The following is a 15,625-nucleotide window of genomic DNA, read 5'->3' on the forward strand; positions in this document are numbered from 1 at the left end:
ATCCTGTCTCAACAACAAAAATATGATTCCATGGGAATGTCACCTGAGTTGACCAGAAGTATGCCTGGAAATGTTACTGTGGAGTAGCTTTCTAAGTGTACCTCTTTGACCCTTTGTTAATTCCATAAAGTTAGGAATATGGTGCAGGTGGAGATGGATGCAATTGTTTGACTTTCTTTGTGAATTGGGCCCTTAGTTCCTCTTTTGAGATCTTTGCATTGGCTATCTCTTGACTTTTGTATTCAGCTTAAGTTGGGTTGACATGCGTGCATTGAGCCTAAAGCATATTTGGCTCCTAAGCTAACAGTAGCTACAGTCTTATGCTTTAGAAGAAAGAACAACTTTGTAGGCTTAAATATCACCAAAGTATACAAAGCTCAGAAACAATGTCAGGCTTTCTCTTCTGCTGCTCTAATATTCTGGAATGTGCTTCTCTTATTTTTGTGCTATTGAATGATTTTGTTTTTATTAATCTCCGCTGCATGCAGTGAGCCCCTGTGCTCTTGGCATTGGGGATGTATTTGAGCTACTTCCTGTTGTGATTGTTTTATTCTCAATCTGTCTTAAAGAACATATTTGTTTAGCCTAGTGTTTTTAAAATATATGTTGATACATTGCTCGGGAGTGATTTCTGGCAGCATGCACCTACTACCAAAAATCATAAATAAAACGAGCATAGACAAAGTCTGTAGGTCTGGCATTGGCTGTCTGTCTTTTAGCTTTGTCAATACTTGTGTTTTTGTCACAGATTTTGTAAACCTTTGTTGTTAGATGAGCTGTCTGTGCTTGCCAAAATAAAAAAAAAACGCACTGGCACAACCTCTAGGTCTCGCCTATGCAAAATTACCCCCACCTTCCCAGTTTGTTTTGCCAGTATGCGTTGCCAGTTTGTTTTAGCCATGTCGTACACTAGCTTGGCTGCTGTTAAGCATAGCTAAAGGTTAGAGGGGTAAATGAGAGTGCGTGTAGTGGAGTGTCAGAAAATGGAGTGGCGTAGTGTAGAGTTGAGTGGCGTGGAGTATTGTTGAAGGAGTAGAGTGTTGTGGAGTGGAAGGGTCTAGATTGGAGTAGAGTTGATTGGCATAGATGTAGAGTGGAGTTGCGTAGAGTGTTGTAGAATAGAGTGGCAGAAAGTGGAGTAGGTTGTCGTAGAGTGTTGTATAGTAGAGTATTGTAAAGTTAGTGCCTCCTACACTCTGAAACAGCTCAAAAAATCAAACCCTTCACCCCACTGGAGATTTAAAGACTGTACTACAGTCCTTAGTCCTCTCAGCTACACTGCTGTAATGCAACTATTACTGATACTCCAAAAAACATCTTATCCCTATGATGTCTGTGCTCAATGCAGTGGCTAGACTTCTCTCTGGGGAGAGACATTTTAATCACATCACTCATACACTTAAGAAACTCAACTGGCTACCAGTTGAAACAAGAAGCATAATCCATATGGCTTGAATAACCACAAAGCTCTTTACACGGAGAATCCAAACTACCTCGCAAGCAAACTGTCAAAAGGTGGCCAACAGAGGCCTCTGCGAACTTCAAACACTCTACTCCTCATTCCTCTCAAATTTAATGAAGAAAAATCACTTGCCCATTCATCCTCTGGGAATGCGCGTAGAATCTGGAATGCCCTACCCAGGATCTGCGTGACAATCCTTTGCTTTAGGAAAAACTTTAAATTATTTGTTCTCAACAAATACCTGAATCCACCCTCCTAAAACAGTCTAATTACTTCTGTGCATGTTCCATCCGAACAACAAAAAGCCTCAGCATCACAACTCCTGGAAATAACTCTACCTCTAGAAATTGTTGATCTTCTATTCCATTGTTGTGTATTATTACCCTGTATGCCTAATATTTTTCTTGTGTAATCCTTGAAAATTGATGTCTGTTCAAACTTTGTGAAGACTTCTGATACCCTTGGGTCAAGTTCACTCTATAAAAAATCTATAAAAAAATAATAATAAATAGGGTGTTGTGGTGTAGAGTGTTGTGGCGTAGAGTGGAGTAGTATGGTGAACAAAAGACTGTAGAAAAGTGGCATAGAGGTGGTTGCGTAGAGTGGAGTAGGTTTGCAGAGTGGCATAGAATAGAGAATAGTGTTGTAAGGTGTTGCAGAGTGGAGTAGAGTAGACTTTAATTGAGTAGAGAGTCCTAGAATTGAGCATCTGAGAGTATAGTGTTGTAGAGTGGGGCTGAGTGGCCTAGAGTAAAGTGGCATAAAGTACAGTGATGCAGAGTAGATTGGTGTACAATGCAGTGGCATAGAGTGCATTGGTTTTGAGTAAAGTGGTGTAGAGTGCATTGGCGTAGAGTTCAGTACAGTAGATTGCAGTGGCATAGAGTTCAGTGGCATAGACTAGATTGTTTCAGAGTAGAGTGAAGCGGCATAGAGTGGAATAGTTCATGGTAGAATGGAGTGATGCAGGGTAGGGTGCAGAAGTGTAGAGTATAGTGGTGTAGAGTAAGGTGATGTGGAGTGCAGTGGTGCAAAATAGATTAGAGTGGCGTGGAGTGATGCAGAATGTAGCGGCTTAGAGTGCATTAGAGTGTTGCAGAGTAGAGTGCAGTGGCACAGAGCAGACTGATGCAGAGTAAAATGGTGCATAGAGTACAGCAGTGCATAGTGGAGTAGACTGGCGTGGAGTGACATGGAGCGCAATTGTGTAGAGTGCAGTAGAGGAGTGGCGTAGAGTGGTGCCAAGTATAGTGGTGCAGAGAGCAGTGATGTAGAATAGAGTGCAGTGCCATAGAACTCAATTGAATAAAATGGCATAGCGTGCAGTGGCTAGAATGCAGTGGTTCAAACTAGAGTGGTGTTGAGTTCAGTGGCAGAGCTTGCAGAGTACAGTGTTGTAGAGTGCAGTGGCATATAGAGTGGAACAGAGTAGAGAGGTGCAGTGGTGTAGAATACAGTGGGTTAGCATAGAGTGTTGTAAAGTATGGTGGTGGAGAGTGCAGTGGTGCAAAGTAGTTGGTGTAGAGTGCAGTGGCGTAGAGTGCATTGGTTTTGAGTCAAGCTGTGTTTAGTGCATTGGCATAGAGTGCAGTGGTTTAGAGTAGAGGACAGTGGCATAGAGTTCAGCGGTAGAGAGTGCAGTGTTGCAGGGTAGTCTGTCGTAGAGTGCAGTGGTGTATAGTAGAGTGCATTGGTGTAGAGTGCAGTGGTGAATAGCGGTGCAGAGGAGAGTGGTGTAGAGTACAGTGTCGTCCAGTGCAGAGGCCTAAAGTTTGTGGAGCAGGGAATAGGGACCTAGGGTGCAGAGTAGATTGGCGTAGAGTGTGTTGCTTTTGAGTAAAATAGTGTAGAGTGCATTTGTGTAGAAGGGGGTGGCGGAGAGTAGAGTAGGATGGTGTAGAGTGAGTTGGGATATTTGGAGTGGGGCAACGTACTGTGGCGTAGAGTAGGTTGTTTCAGAGCAGAGTGGGGTGGTGCACGGTAGAGTACAGTGGCGTAGTGTGCGTAGTAGATTAGAATGGTGTAGAGTGGAGTGGCATAGAGTGCACTGGCGTAGAATGGAGTGGTACAGAATTGAGTGCATTGGCATAGAGTGCAGTGTTGCAGAGTAGAGAGGGATATAGAGGAGTGGCGCAGAGTGGAGTCGTGTAGAGTGCACTGACGAAGAGTGTAGTGGTGAATAGTAGTGTAGTGTGGAGTAGAGTGAATTGGCTAGAGTGGAGTAGGGTAAAGATGCATGCATCATGTGGAGTGGGGCACAGTGCAACAGCGCAGAGTGCAGTGGAGTGGTGCACAGTAGAGCATAGTGGTATAGAGTAAAGGGCAGAATTAGTTTAGAGTGGCATACAGTGGAGTGGTGTAGAATGCACTGACAAACAGTGCAGTGGTTCATAGTAGAGTATTGTGCGGCAGAGGGCATTGACATAGAGTAGAGCGTGGAGTGTTGCAGAGTAGAGTGCAGTAACCCAGTGATGGGCAGAGTGGAGTGGGGCTGAGGGGAGTGGTGAGAACTACAATGACGCTAAGTAAATTGTTTCAGAGTAGAGTGGAGTGGTACACGGTAGAGTACAGTGACATAGAGTAGAGTGTGGAGTTGATTAGAGTGGCGTAGAGTGCATTGTCATAGAGTGCAATGTTGCAAAAAAGAGAGGCATAGGGTGGAGTGGTGTAGAGTGCAGTGGTGCATAGTAGCTTAGTGTGGGGTGGAGTGTATTGGCATAGGGTAAAGTGGTGCAGTATAGAGGTGTGAAGTGGTGCAGAATAGAGTGCAGTGACGCAGTATAGATTGATGTAGTGTGGAGTGTTGCAGAGTAAATGGAATGGCGTAGAGTGGAGTATACATGGTGTGGTAGCGTATTGCCATTACAGACAACAAACACTTCTTCAATTGAAATGACCATTATATTTGCACCAACAGACATTTTTACTGATAAAAGTACACAGAACACAAACTAAACAATGTGTGGTAATCACATCACCTAGTGTATTGATTTTTTTTTGATCGTATTGAAATGTTTTTTCCACTACACTTCACAATTACCAAAAATGTGCTTCGTTTGTGCTTTTCTAGTCTGGTATATTCTGAAATGTTTGCACAGTTCATTTACAGATATTTAAATTTTGGTGTATGCTATAAAAAAAAAATATAGCATTGTACAGCCTACCTCAAGCACCCCCCCCTTACAATCCAGCATGATTGTCACATAAATCCTCTCGCTTTGAAGTCAGAGAAGGAAAATGAAACACCAAGGGCCAGATGTAGAAAGCATTTTGCATGGTGCAATCTGCGAAAATCGCAGTTTGCGCCATGTAAAATGCCTTTTGCGATGCACATTCACAATTTGCGAGTCGGTACCGACTCGCAAATTGTGAATGCGACTCGCAAATAGGAAGGGGTGTTCCCTTCCTATTTGCGTCTCGCATCGCTATGCTAAATTGCTTTGCGAGCGCGAATGCGGTCGCAAAGCAATTCGCAGTTACCACCAGTGTAAAACTGGTGGTAACCCATTCGCAAAAGGGAAGGGGTCCCATTCCCCTTTGTGAATGTTGCCAATAAGGGTTTTTCAGAGCAGGCAGTGGTCCAATAGACCACTGCCTACTCTGAAAAACCGAAACCAAAAGGTTTCGTTATTCTTTTTTATTTTGCAACTCGTTTTCCTTTAAGGAAAACGGGCTGCAAAATAAAATAAAAAAACTGGTTTATTTAAAAAGCAGTCACAGACATGGAGGTCTGCTGACTTCAGCAGGCCACCATCCCTGTGAGTGCAGGGACTCGCTATGGGATCGCAAAATGCGACCCACCTCATTAATATTAATTAATACCGAAGTGGCCTGTAACACTGCACCCTGGTGTATGCAGTAGTGTGCAGAATTAAAATGTGAAAGGCACAATAACTGATCAATTGATGAAGAGCACTGGATGACACCCCTAGAAGTGTGTGTGTGTGTATGTATGTGTGTGTGTATGTATGTGTGTGTGTGTGTGTGTGTGTGTGTGTGTGTGTGTGTGTGTGTGTGTGTGTGTGTATATATATATATATATATATATATATATTTATATTTAAATAATATATTTACTAAAATTGAGGTCATTGTGCAGGCCCAAAAATAAATGGCAGTTTAATTTCCAAATCGACATTTTGCCCTGTGGATGTTTCAGAGTCTATTTGCATTACAATTAGTTCAATGCCTTTTAATAATTTAAAATGATATAAAATGTACTCCCGTCTGTTAGTTGAATATAATGCACAATTTCCAACAGAGAGAATTATTTTACCAACATTTGGAATGCATCATCGAAACAAACACATCACCCATTAAACTTAGGCGGCTGAGTTTGGTTCCTAAGTTATCATTGCAATTAGGGTACAGCAGCTGATATAATGATGACAAGCATTGCAAAACCGATCGGTCTGAAATTACTTTGTTAGCACATGCACAGCAGCTAGAGGGCTGTAGTTGCAATGCAGTCCATCTTGTTTTACACAGTTGCTTGAGAGGGTGTAGAAGAATACACCAAGGGGCCAATAGCATTAGCTGAGAAATGAATACTCCACTGAACTGAGCCAAGACGTGGTGGCCAATGGTTAAAAAAGGCTGGTCAAATAAAAGCTATGGTGAAAAGGGGTGGATCAAAAGCCCACTCTATGTATATTGTTAGCAGCAGGTCTGTTTGGCAGGTGTGGTGTCAACCCCTAACCTAGAAATAGTACAATGGGAATATAAACATAAGAATTCTGAAATGGATGATAATCTGTTTTCCGTCTTCCTGTTTCAACCCCAAAGGCATTTAGGGATAGAAGTCCTTTATACGTATGAGCTTATACTGTTTCCCGTCTACCTGTCAACACACCAAACTCTGGAACTCTCAAAACCTCCATGCTGTACAGTATATCCCCTCCTCTTCTACTGCTCTCATTCCTCCCCACAAGGTTTACTTTAATCATAAACACTTTTTTTTTTTTTAATATCCTTCTCAATATAGGTATTAGAGTTATGTGAGACGTGCAGCCAGGTGGGAGGTGCAAAACTTGTGACCCTGTTTGCCCAACCAAACTTCATTATTAAGCATAAGAAGGAGGTTGGTGTATGGCCACTGATCTTCTCCCCAGACTCCCACACGATCAAAGGAGAGAGAGTTGCATGCAAACCGCCCTTTTAGCAGAAAAGACTCTGACTAGCTGGGTGCGCTTTTTATCACCACCTGGTACTCCAAGTGATATATCCTACCTATGACCTCCAATTTCTTCTTTTTATTTTTAAGTGAAGGAAAAGTGAGAATTCAGTGGGGTATGTAATGAAAAGAAACATAAGAGTTTCCTTTTATGGGATTCTTGCACAGCTAAACCAGGGCTTAGTGTTTCGTACAGTACTTTCTTGCACTACACATCCCTTTATTGTTTGTTAGACTGCACTGTTTGCATTCTTTTTGACACAGTGTTGTCTTTCACTGCCTCGGAGGTCCTGTCTATTTCTGGTTAATTTGTGCTTGAAACTGATGCCAGTTTGTCTTTACATTATGACTGAGAATAAACCGTATTTGTGACTTTTTTGTGATGGTATGTGCTTGATTACAGAACTAAACCTATGCCCAATATTTTTAGGCTGTTCCTCCTAGGTCAGAAAAAATGGCTACGGACCAGGACTGGACTAGTGTATATCCAACAGCATCGGTGTTTAAACCAGCTGCTGTGCCACTTCCTGTGCGAATGGGTTATCCAGTGAAGAGAGGTGTGCCCCCTGACAAGTTTGGCAACTTGGAGCTGATGAAGGTATGTGGGTTCAGATGGCATTTGTACAACTTTGTGAAAGCAGTATTATACAAGTGTGATGGCAACATCCATCATTTAAGAGGTAATTTCACATTCTATGCATTAGACAAATATGGGGCCTTTTTCATGTACTGATTTTCTTTGTTTGCATTTTAAAATGATTTTGTCTCTTTTGACCGATACAGGATTATGTAAAGTTCTACATAGATACTATTTGACTACAGTAGTTGCCTTTGCTATTAGTTAATTCCACAACTTTTAAAAAACCTTTAGCCATATTCATCTAAACCAGAACCTTGGCGTTGAAGTTTGAAAATGTGTAGATGATGAATTGGCCTCTAGTACTTCACATACTGTTTGCCATAATCCATGACACTGTCAGAGTAGAATGCCTGTGTGACTGTGGGTCTGCTGATAAAGTGTCAGAACAAAGTTGGAGAAACTCAGTCTGACCAACCAAAATTGTCAGGTCCAAGCCAGGTAAATGCCTAAGTTGACAAAATGTGTTTTTCACAAATATCTGACATTTTGTTTCCAAAATAAAAATATCCGTTACCTAATCCTGAATGTAGTGTGGGACAAAACACTAAAGAGTCCTAAAACATTAATTAGAAGTATTTAAAAAAAACTAAGAACTTAAGAGTTTCCTTGACTTAAAAAAAGAATCACAAAAGCCTGTCTTCTCTCTACCTCCTCCACTCATGTTGAAAGCTGAATCGGGTGAAAATCATCTTGAGGTGCGGAAAGGATGTATGGAATTGAGAAGAAGGGTGTGAATCCCTCCAGACCTCAAAATAAACAGATAGGTTGATAGAGATAATCATTAGGCATTTGAAAGGAATCAGTCACCATCTCATTTTTCTTTTTTTAATACTTCAGATAAAATATAGGGCATGCCAGATGGAGGGCACAGAATGCATGCATTTGGAGGAGGGAAAGGTGCTTAAAATAGGACAGGAGAACATTATAAAGGGAGCTACTGAAACAGGTATGAGGGAAGAAATCTGATATATTATGAGTGGGAAATCCCCCGCATCCCTCTCACAAGACACAGGATGGTGATAGAAGAGCACAGTAAACAATATGCATCGATAAAAACTACTGGGCTAGTCCTGTTTTTTCCATTTTAAAAAGCATTTTTTGAAGGAAACTGCAGTTTAAGGAAGGATCTGACAAATTACTTGCCAGTGAAAAACACATTTTTGTTCAGGTTGGATTCATACAAAGTAGTTTGTCAGTGTCGATGTCCTTCAGACTAAAGTTTGCCAGTCACCCACTCTGAAGGAACGGCTAGTTAATAGAAAGCATTTTAACCTGCTGCCTGATTTTACCTAGCACCTACTATATCAATAAACTGCAATAAACACACAGAGGCATCTCAGTGGACGAGTAGGACATCCTCTTACCAGCCTGTTGATCGCAAACCCTGGAATGTAAACTTAGGTCTAGCCGTAGCCTGCCAAAACACTTGAAAATTTGAAAATATACATTTGCCAGAGAAAATAATAAAGGAAAGGGAAACATCCTGTTCAACTTGTCTGTGTTGTCTGCCTCCACAATGTGAGGAAGACCACAGATTCAAACACTACTTCTTCTACTAAAAAGCTAGACATTCCAAGTTTTGAGACATGATTTTTCTCATCATAAGGCAACTTATAATTTGTCATGATTGGTCCATTGCCCACCTGGCTAGAAAAACACTCAGGGGACCTGGTCACTGAACTGCTCTTCCCCCCCATGTAGCTCCACCAGTAAGTGCAGCCCGTGTCTGATTGAACTCTGACCCCGGTCAGAAGTTCGAGGCCCTCTCCACCCGCAGGCTCCTGCCTGCGCCTCATCCCTGGTGTCTAATGGGAGAGCCTTGCCCTTCAGCTAGGCTGCCTCTTTCTCTCTGTCTTCCCCCTTCGTGCTTTTCTGCTTCTTTGTCTTCTCCCTTGTGCTTTTCTCTATCTGATTCCCCTTTTTTCTGTGCTTTTTACCCTCTCTTTCCAGTTTTTCTCTTCCGGTCTATTTTACCCCTTCTCGCTTCCCTCTCCCCACGGCTGCTCCTCCCGCAGCCCTGCCCCCTTTTTCGCACCGTTTTCTCACTCCGGCCTCCCAGCTGTTTTCTCCTTCCCCCTGCCCCTACTAAAGGCAAGCCCATCTGCACCTGTCCACGACCCGACGGCGACCAGCGCATGGACCCCTGGACCTCCCACCCGCCACCTCTACATGCCAGCAGCACTCCACGCACTCAACCCAGAACGCAACAAAAACAGCAGGCCCTCATCACCAGCCGACACCCACGGACCCTTCAGCTGCCTCCGCTGCCTTCAGTCCGGCACAACTCACCCGCAACAACACACCACCCACACCGAAGATCATGAAATGCCTCCTCCTCAAAGTCCTCTCCATACACAAATGCGCCACCGAAATCTGGGACCTCCTTGACAGCACCACCCCGGATGTCGCATTCCTCACCGAAACCTGGACCAACACCACCTCTGGCATGAACATTGCTATCGCCTTCCCCCACTAATACAAGATCACCCGAAAAGACCACCCCAGCCGATCCGGGAGGGGGGGGGATCACCATCATCCACAAGTCTAGCATCCGACTGAGTACACACTCAGAAGACCCCACAAGCCTGATGGAACACCTCCACTTCAGACAAGTCCAGCGTTCACCCTCAGGGGAACCCTCATCTACCGCCCACCCAGGCCCCGCACACCTTTTTTCCGACTCCATCACAGACAGTATCACTGCGCAAGCCATCGCAGCCTCCAACTACACCCTGCTGGGAGACCTTAACTTCCACCTCAACAACCTACAAGACCCCAACACCGCATCCCTCCTAGACAACCTCCACAACATAGGGCTCCGACAGATCGTAACGGAACCAACGCATTCAGTAGGACACACCCTTGACCCCATCTTTACAACAGGAACCTCCGCCACCTTTAGCCACACCTCGGAACTTCCATGGACCGACCATTGCTGCATCCATTTCACCTTCAACACACACACCATCATCAGACCCCCAACACTAACCATCCTGTAGAAGCCGGGCAAGAATCACCGACAACCAGCTCACCACAACTCTCGCCAATTCCACCCCCCCCCCATCGTACACAACGACGACCCGAACATCGCAGCCCGCACCTTGCACAAATGGATCGCCGACTGCGCCAACACCATAGCCCCCCTCAAAAAGAACAACAGCACCCACGCCAAGAAAGCCAGGTGGTTCACGGCAGAACTCCTGAGAATCCAGATGCACATGTCGATGCCTCGTGAAAATCTGGCGAACCAACAAATCTACAGAAGCCCAAATCCACTTCAGAGCCGCTACCATCGGACCCCATCTCATCAAATCACCAGAAAGAAAGCAATACAAGAAAGAATCTCCACACAAGCACACGACAGCAAGGAACTCTTCAGTATCAGCAAGGAGTTTGCCCAACCCAATAGAGAAGCAACAGACATCCCACCCTCACAAGATCTCTATAACAAACTCAACACATACTTCCACCACAAAATCAAGACCATCTACGACAACTTCAGTGAGGGCAACCTACGTGCAGAACCCCCTCCACCAGAACCCGACACCAAAAAACCAATTATCACCAACTGGACCCCCCTCACCACCGAAGATACACTGAAGACAATGAGGACCATACACTCTGGGGCCACCACAGACCCATTCCCCCACCACATCTTCAACAGAGCCGTTGAAACTATTGCCCCAAGCTCCACCTCATCATCAACTTCTCCCTAGCAGGCGCCTCCTTCCCCAGCGACTGGAAATATGCCAAGATCAAACCTCTTCTCAAGAAACCCTCAGCGGACCCCACAGACCTCAAGAACTACTGGACCTTCTTCCTGCTCCCTTTCCTAGTGAAAGTCATTGAGAAAGCCATCAACAGCCAGCTCGCCACATTCATCGAAGACCACAGCATTCTTGTCGCCTATCAGTCTGGCTTCAGAAAAAAACACAGCACTGAAACAGCCCTCCTAGCCACAACAGACGACATCTGCTCCCTGCTGGACAAGGGAGAGACTGCGGCCCTCATCCTGCTCGACCTCTCAGCGGCCTTCGACACAGACAAGGCCCTCGACTGTATTCAATCTTTCCTCTCCGGCAGAACTCAACGAGTAAGCTCCCCCCCCACCTTCCTCTCAGACCCCACACCCACCACCTGCGGAGTTTGCCAGGGATCCTCCCTCAGCCCCATGCTGTTTAACGTCTACATGGCCCCACTAGCCGCCATGGTCAGAAACTATGGACTCACAATCGTCTCCTGCTCTGACGACACCCAACTCATCCTCTCCCTGTCCAACGATCCCAACACAGCCAGACACAACTTCCACGAAGGCATGGGAGCAGTCGCCAGCTGGATGAAAAGCAGCTGCCTACAACTCAACGCAGACAAAACTGAAGTACTCATCATAGGACCACAACCCGATGTGTGGAACGACTCCTGGTGGCCCTCCACCCTCTGAAGCCCACCCACCCCCATGAACCAAGCCCGCAACCTCAGAATCATCCTGGACTCCAAACTCAACATGGACCACCAAGTCAACTCCGTCGCCTCCACCTGCTTCCTCACCCTCCGCCTCCTACGCAAGACATTCAAATGGATCCCCCATCGAACACCGAAAGACCATCACACATGCCCTCGTTATCAGCAGACTGGACTACAGCAACGTGGTCTGCGCCGGAATCAACAAGAAACTCACCCGCAAACTACAGAACATACAGAACACCGCCGACAGACTGGTCTTCGACCTACTCCAACACTATCACATATCCAAACACCTGCGCACACTACACTGGCTCCCCATAGAGAAAAGAATCACCTTCAAGATCCTCATCCACGCATACAAAGCCCTCCACAACACCGGACCAGCCTACCTGAACAGGAGACTCAACTTCCACGTACCTCACAGGACCCTACACTCGGCCCAGCTCGCTCTCGCCAAAATAGACCGCATCAGAAAAACAAGAACAGGGGGACGCTCTTTCTCCTACCTCGCCCCCACAGCCTGGAACGCCCCACCTCACACAGACTACACCCCTCCCCAGCTTCACGAAAAAGCTGAAGACATGGCTGTTTGAAGAAGTTATTTGAAGAACCACCGCACTGATGGAAGCTCCACTCCCCCTGCACACCTCATCGCCTTGAGACCCTCTCTGCTGAGTAGCTGTCTGCGCTTAACAAACGCTGATTGATTGATTATGACATTGGCGGTCCAAGTACCGCCAATGCCGCTGTGGTGGTCAGACTGCCGCAGTTGCAACAGTCCAACTGCCACATTACGAGGTTGGTGGGTGGACCCGCCCGACCTACCACCACCCCTTCCCACCCCGGATGTTCGATTCCCGACGGGTGCTGAACGCAGCGCTGCCCTGCTGATATCAACCTTGTTCTACCTCAGCCTGTTTGTGGCAGTTCCACCGCCATGAAACGGCTGTCGGAGAATAGGTGCAGGGAGCAACAGGGTGGCCCCTGAACTCCCCATGCCCGTGGCATGGGCAGTGCAGGGGACACCCTGCCAAGCATCCTCGAATTGTGCACCGTCTGCTGTGCAGACAGGGTGCATTTCGAGGATGCTGGTGCCCCCTGGTCTTTTTTCTTGGTCTTTCAAATACGTCGGGGTCTGACTGTAGTCACTAATTGCACTTACGCATCAACGTTTCTTCCTTCTATCTAGCATTGGGCTCCAATTATCTCACATCCTGACTTACCACACTCCCTTCGATCCTTGCATGGGATTCCCCTTTTCGTTCACTCTCTTGATGGTGCCTCTCAATGACATTTCATCTACTCACATGAATATTTCTGAATTGCAATTTGTCATCTCTTTCTATTTTCAGCCTTGAGAAAGCCCCGGTCTATATATAGCCAGAGGGGGCGAAACACGTGTTGGCTGATCTTCTATTCATCCTATGTTTATCATATTTGGATTTTGGACTTTGTTCTCCGTCCTACTAACCAGTGACTGACTGTGAAACTGGGACTTTAATGTTTGCACAACAATAAAATCAAGAACTCTCTGAGTGGGACTTCACCTCTTTTTGTTTACCAGCAGAATTGCTGCCGGCTTAATTATGAGCCAGCGACAATGCTGCCTCCACTTTCCTACTTGGTTTCTGCCGATCAGCCCACTGGGAAAGTCTTAATGGGGCTGGTGGGGCAGTCGCCCGCATGGCGACGACCACGCCATTGGGAGTTTGGCGGACGGGTGTTCAAGTCTGCCAAACTCGTAATTGGGCCCTCATTCCTCAATATGACTTCCCAATTTGTGGTTTGAAAGCAGAGTCTCTGCTAGAGACCTGCCTCTCAGGACATGACTGGGAGAAGGTGTCCCTGTAAAATCTATGACATCATGTGGACTTCTCAAACTCTCATGTGGGAATGTAATTGTGAAAAGAATAGTAGGCCTTAGTACAAGACTATACTATGTAAAATGTATGACTATGAACAAATAGCACACTATTATAACAAGTAAAACATAAGCACCCTGAGGAATACACTGTTAATGTTGTTAAATGCTTAAAAATAATTAGCAACGAGGAAGAAGCCTTGGGATGGTTAATGGTGGCAGCAGTGCAAAATAATGTCTAAACACACAAACCTACATTACAGGGGCGTATTTTCCTGCCACGGTTTTAGGTGGTCACGGTTGTGGGGTTGAAAAGGATTTTCAGTTGCCATTGTAGTTGCTGTTCTTGACTTGAGGACAGGCGGATGGGCTAGTAAGTGATGAAAGGGTTGTGCGTTATTATCACTACTTTTATATTCTGAGTGTTGTTTCCAAATGCAGAATAATTCATTTGTCAATTTGATCGTAACTCTTTTCTGATATCAAACGTACTTCTATTAGAGGAGGGCTACAAGTGTGCACTCGCCACTGCTGTAAAAGTCAAATCAGAGGCACCTTAATATAAGGGATCGAGTTAGATTCAGAAAATGACGGTCAGAAACATAATACCGCAAGTATCTTTGGTTGCTCACTGAATTAAAATGTGTGGCTTCTTTGCTTTTTCTATAGTATGTGAAGTTGCAAAATCTAGCAACTCACAACTTCAGATATTTTTTTTTCTTTTTACACTCAAGGTGTGAAGCTTGCGAAGGTAAAAAATAATCCAGCTTAAGAATCTTTTCATGACCTCAGGAAATTGTTCTTTTGAGGGACAGCAAGTAGACTGCTATTGCTCTGCTGTTTTCTCTTTTTTCAATTCTTGCCATCACAAAAGGAAAGGTTGAGCGAAGAAGTTGTGTTTTGTTTTTGTAAAGAAGTGGATGAGTAGATCTCAAATTTGGTAGCTGACAGAACATTTTACAAAAAAGGATATTTTCAAACTTTAAGCCTCTAGGTGACTTATCCACAAAGGTATGTGCGTGTGGCAGTGCAGGAGTATACCCTTCCTGAAAACATTTCTGGAACTAATTTGTGACTGGTAGCGAGTCTTACAGTAACGTCCATTGTGATTCATGTGCTGGCACAGTTCAGTTTGAAACTTCTTAGCCTCCTTAAAGACACAGAGAAATTTGTAGTCTTACATAACAATGTAATGGCACAGTGATATATATATATATATATATATATATATATATATATATATATATATAAATATACATTTTCAAAAATGTATAAACTGTTTATTTTAAAAGTTTCATATCCTTTTTTTTCAGATCCCCAATTTTTTGCATTTGACACCTGTTGCAATTAAAAAGCACTGTGCAGAGCTGAAAGGTGAGTGTGGATGATATGCTGATTGTTTTAAAAAAAATGGAGCTCAGCATTTAGAGTGAGGACTAGATGGTGAATTGTGTTTGAGTGAGTTTCTTATGTACCTCACATGTTATGTTCTCCGTTTGACACTTTATACTTCATATCAAAAGCACTGGATACTTTTGTATGTCTCAACAGTGCTGGAGTTTTAAACTTCAGCCAAAGCAGGTGTGACTCTACTGTTCATGTTTCCTTCGCAGGTCTCCTTTTATGATATCTTGACCTCTTATCTGCATTCAGCGCTTTACACTATTTGCTATCTGTCCTGGTTCGGTGAAGTTGATGGGTATCTTAAGGCTGTTAGCACCTGAATTCAGCCTGAGAGCTTCTTTGGGAACACTAGCTGACCAAAAGAGCTACTTGGAAAGAATAGTTTGTAGGTGTTTACTGGTTGATGCACCTTTCGTGCTAAGAGTTTCTGAGAGTTGTCTGTCACATCAGAGAGCAACACCACATATTTGGCTGTGTGCACCCCTTCAGGGCACACTCTTGTGAATTTCTCCTTATTATCGGTTATGAGCTATTGCTGTACATATCATTTTCATGGTAGAATAACCAAATATAGTTTACATTCACAAATGTTCTCGAGTCTCTTATGCTTCATGATATTTT

The 15,625-nt window shown here is 44.5% G+C and overlaps 1 protein-coding gene across 1 annotated transcript in view; it reads left to right on the forward strand.

Annotated features, from left to right (window-relative positions):
* Nucleotides 1–15,625, forward strand: part of MRPS35 (mitochondrial ribosomal protein S35) — a 149,269-nt gene that overhangs the window by 19,986 nt on the left and 113,658 nt on the right. Inside the window, exons 3-4 of the mRNA XM_069228175.1 lie at nt 7,066–7,233; nt 14,914–14,974. Coding sequence (XP_069084276.1) covers nt 7,066–7,233; nt 14,914–14,974 — 229 coding nt within the window. The remainder of the gene's footprint in view (nt 1–7,065; nt 7,234–14,913; nt 14,975–15,625) is intronic.

This window comes from Pleurodeles waltl, chromosome 4_1, assembly GCF_031143425.1.
Source record: "Pleurodeles waltl isolate 20211129_DDA chromosome 4_1, aPleWal1.hap1.20221129, whole genome shotgun sequence".
Lineage (NCBI taxonomy): Eukaryota > Metazoa > Chordata > Amphibia > Caudata > Salamandridae > Pleurodeles > Pleurodeles waltl.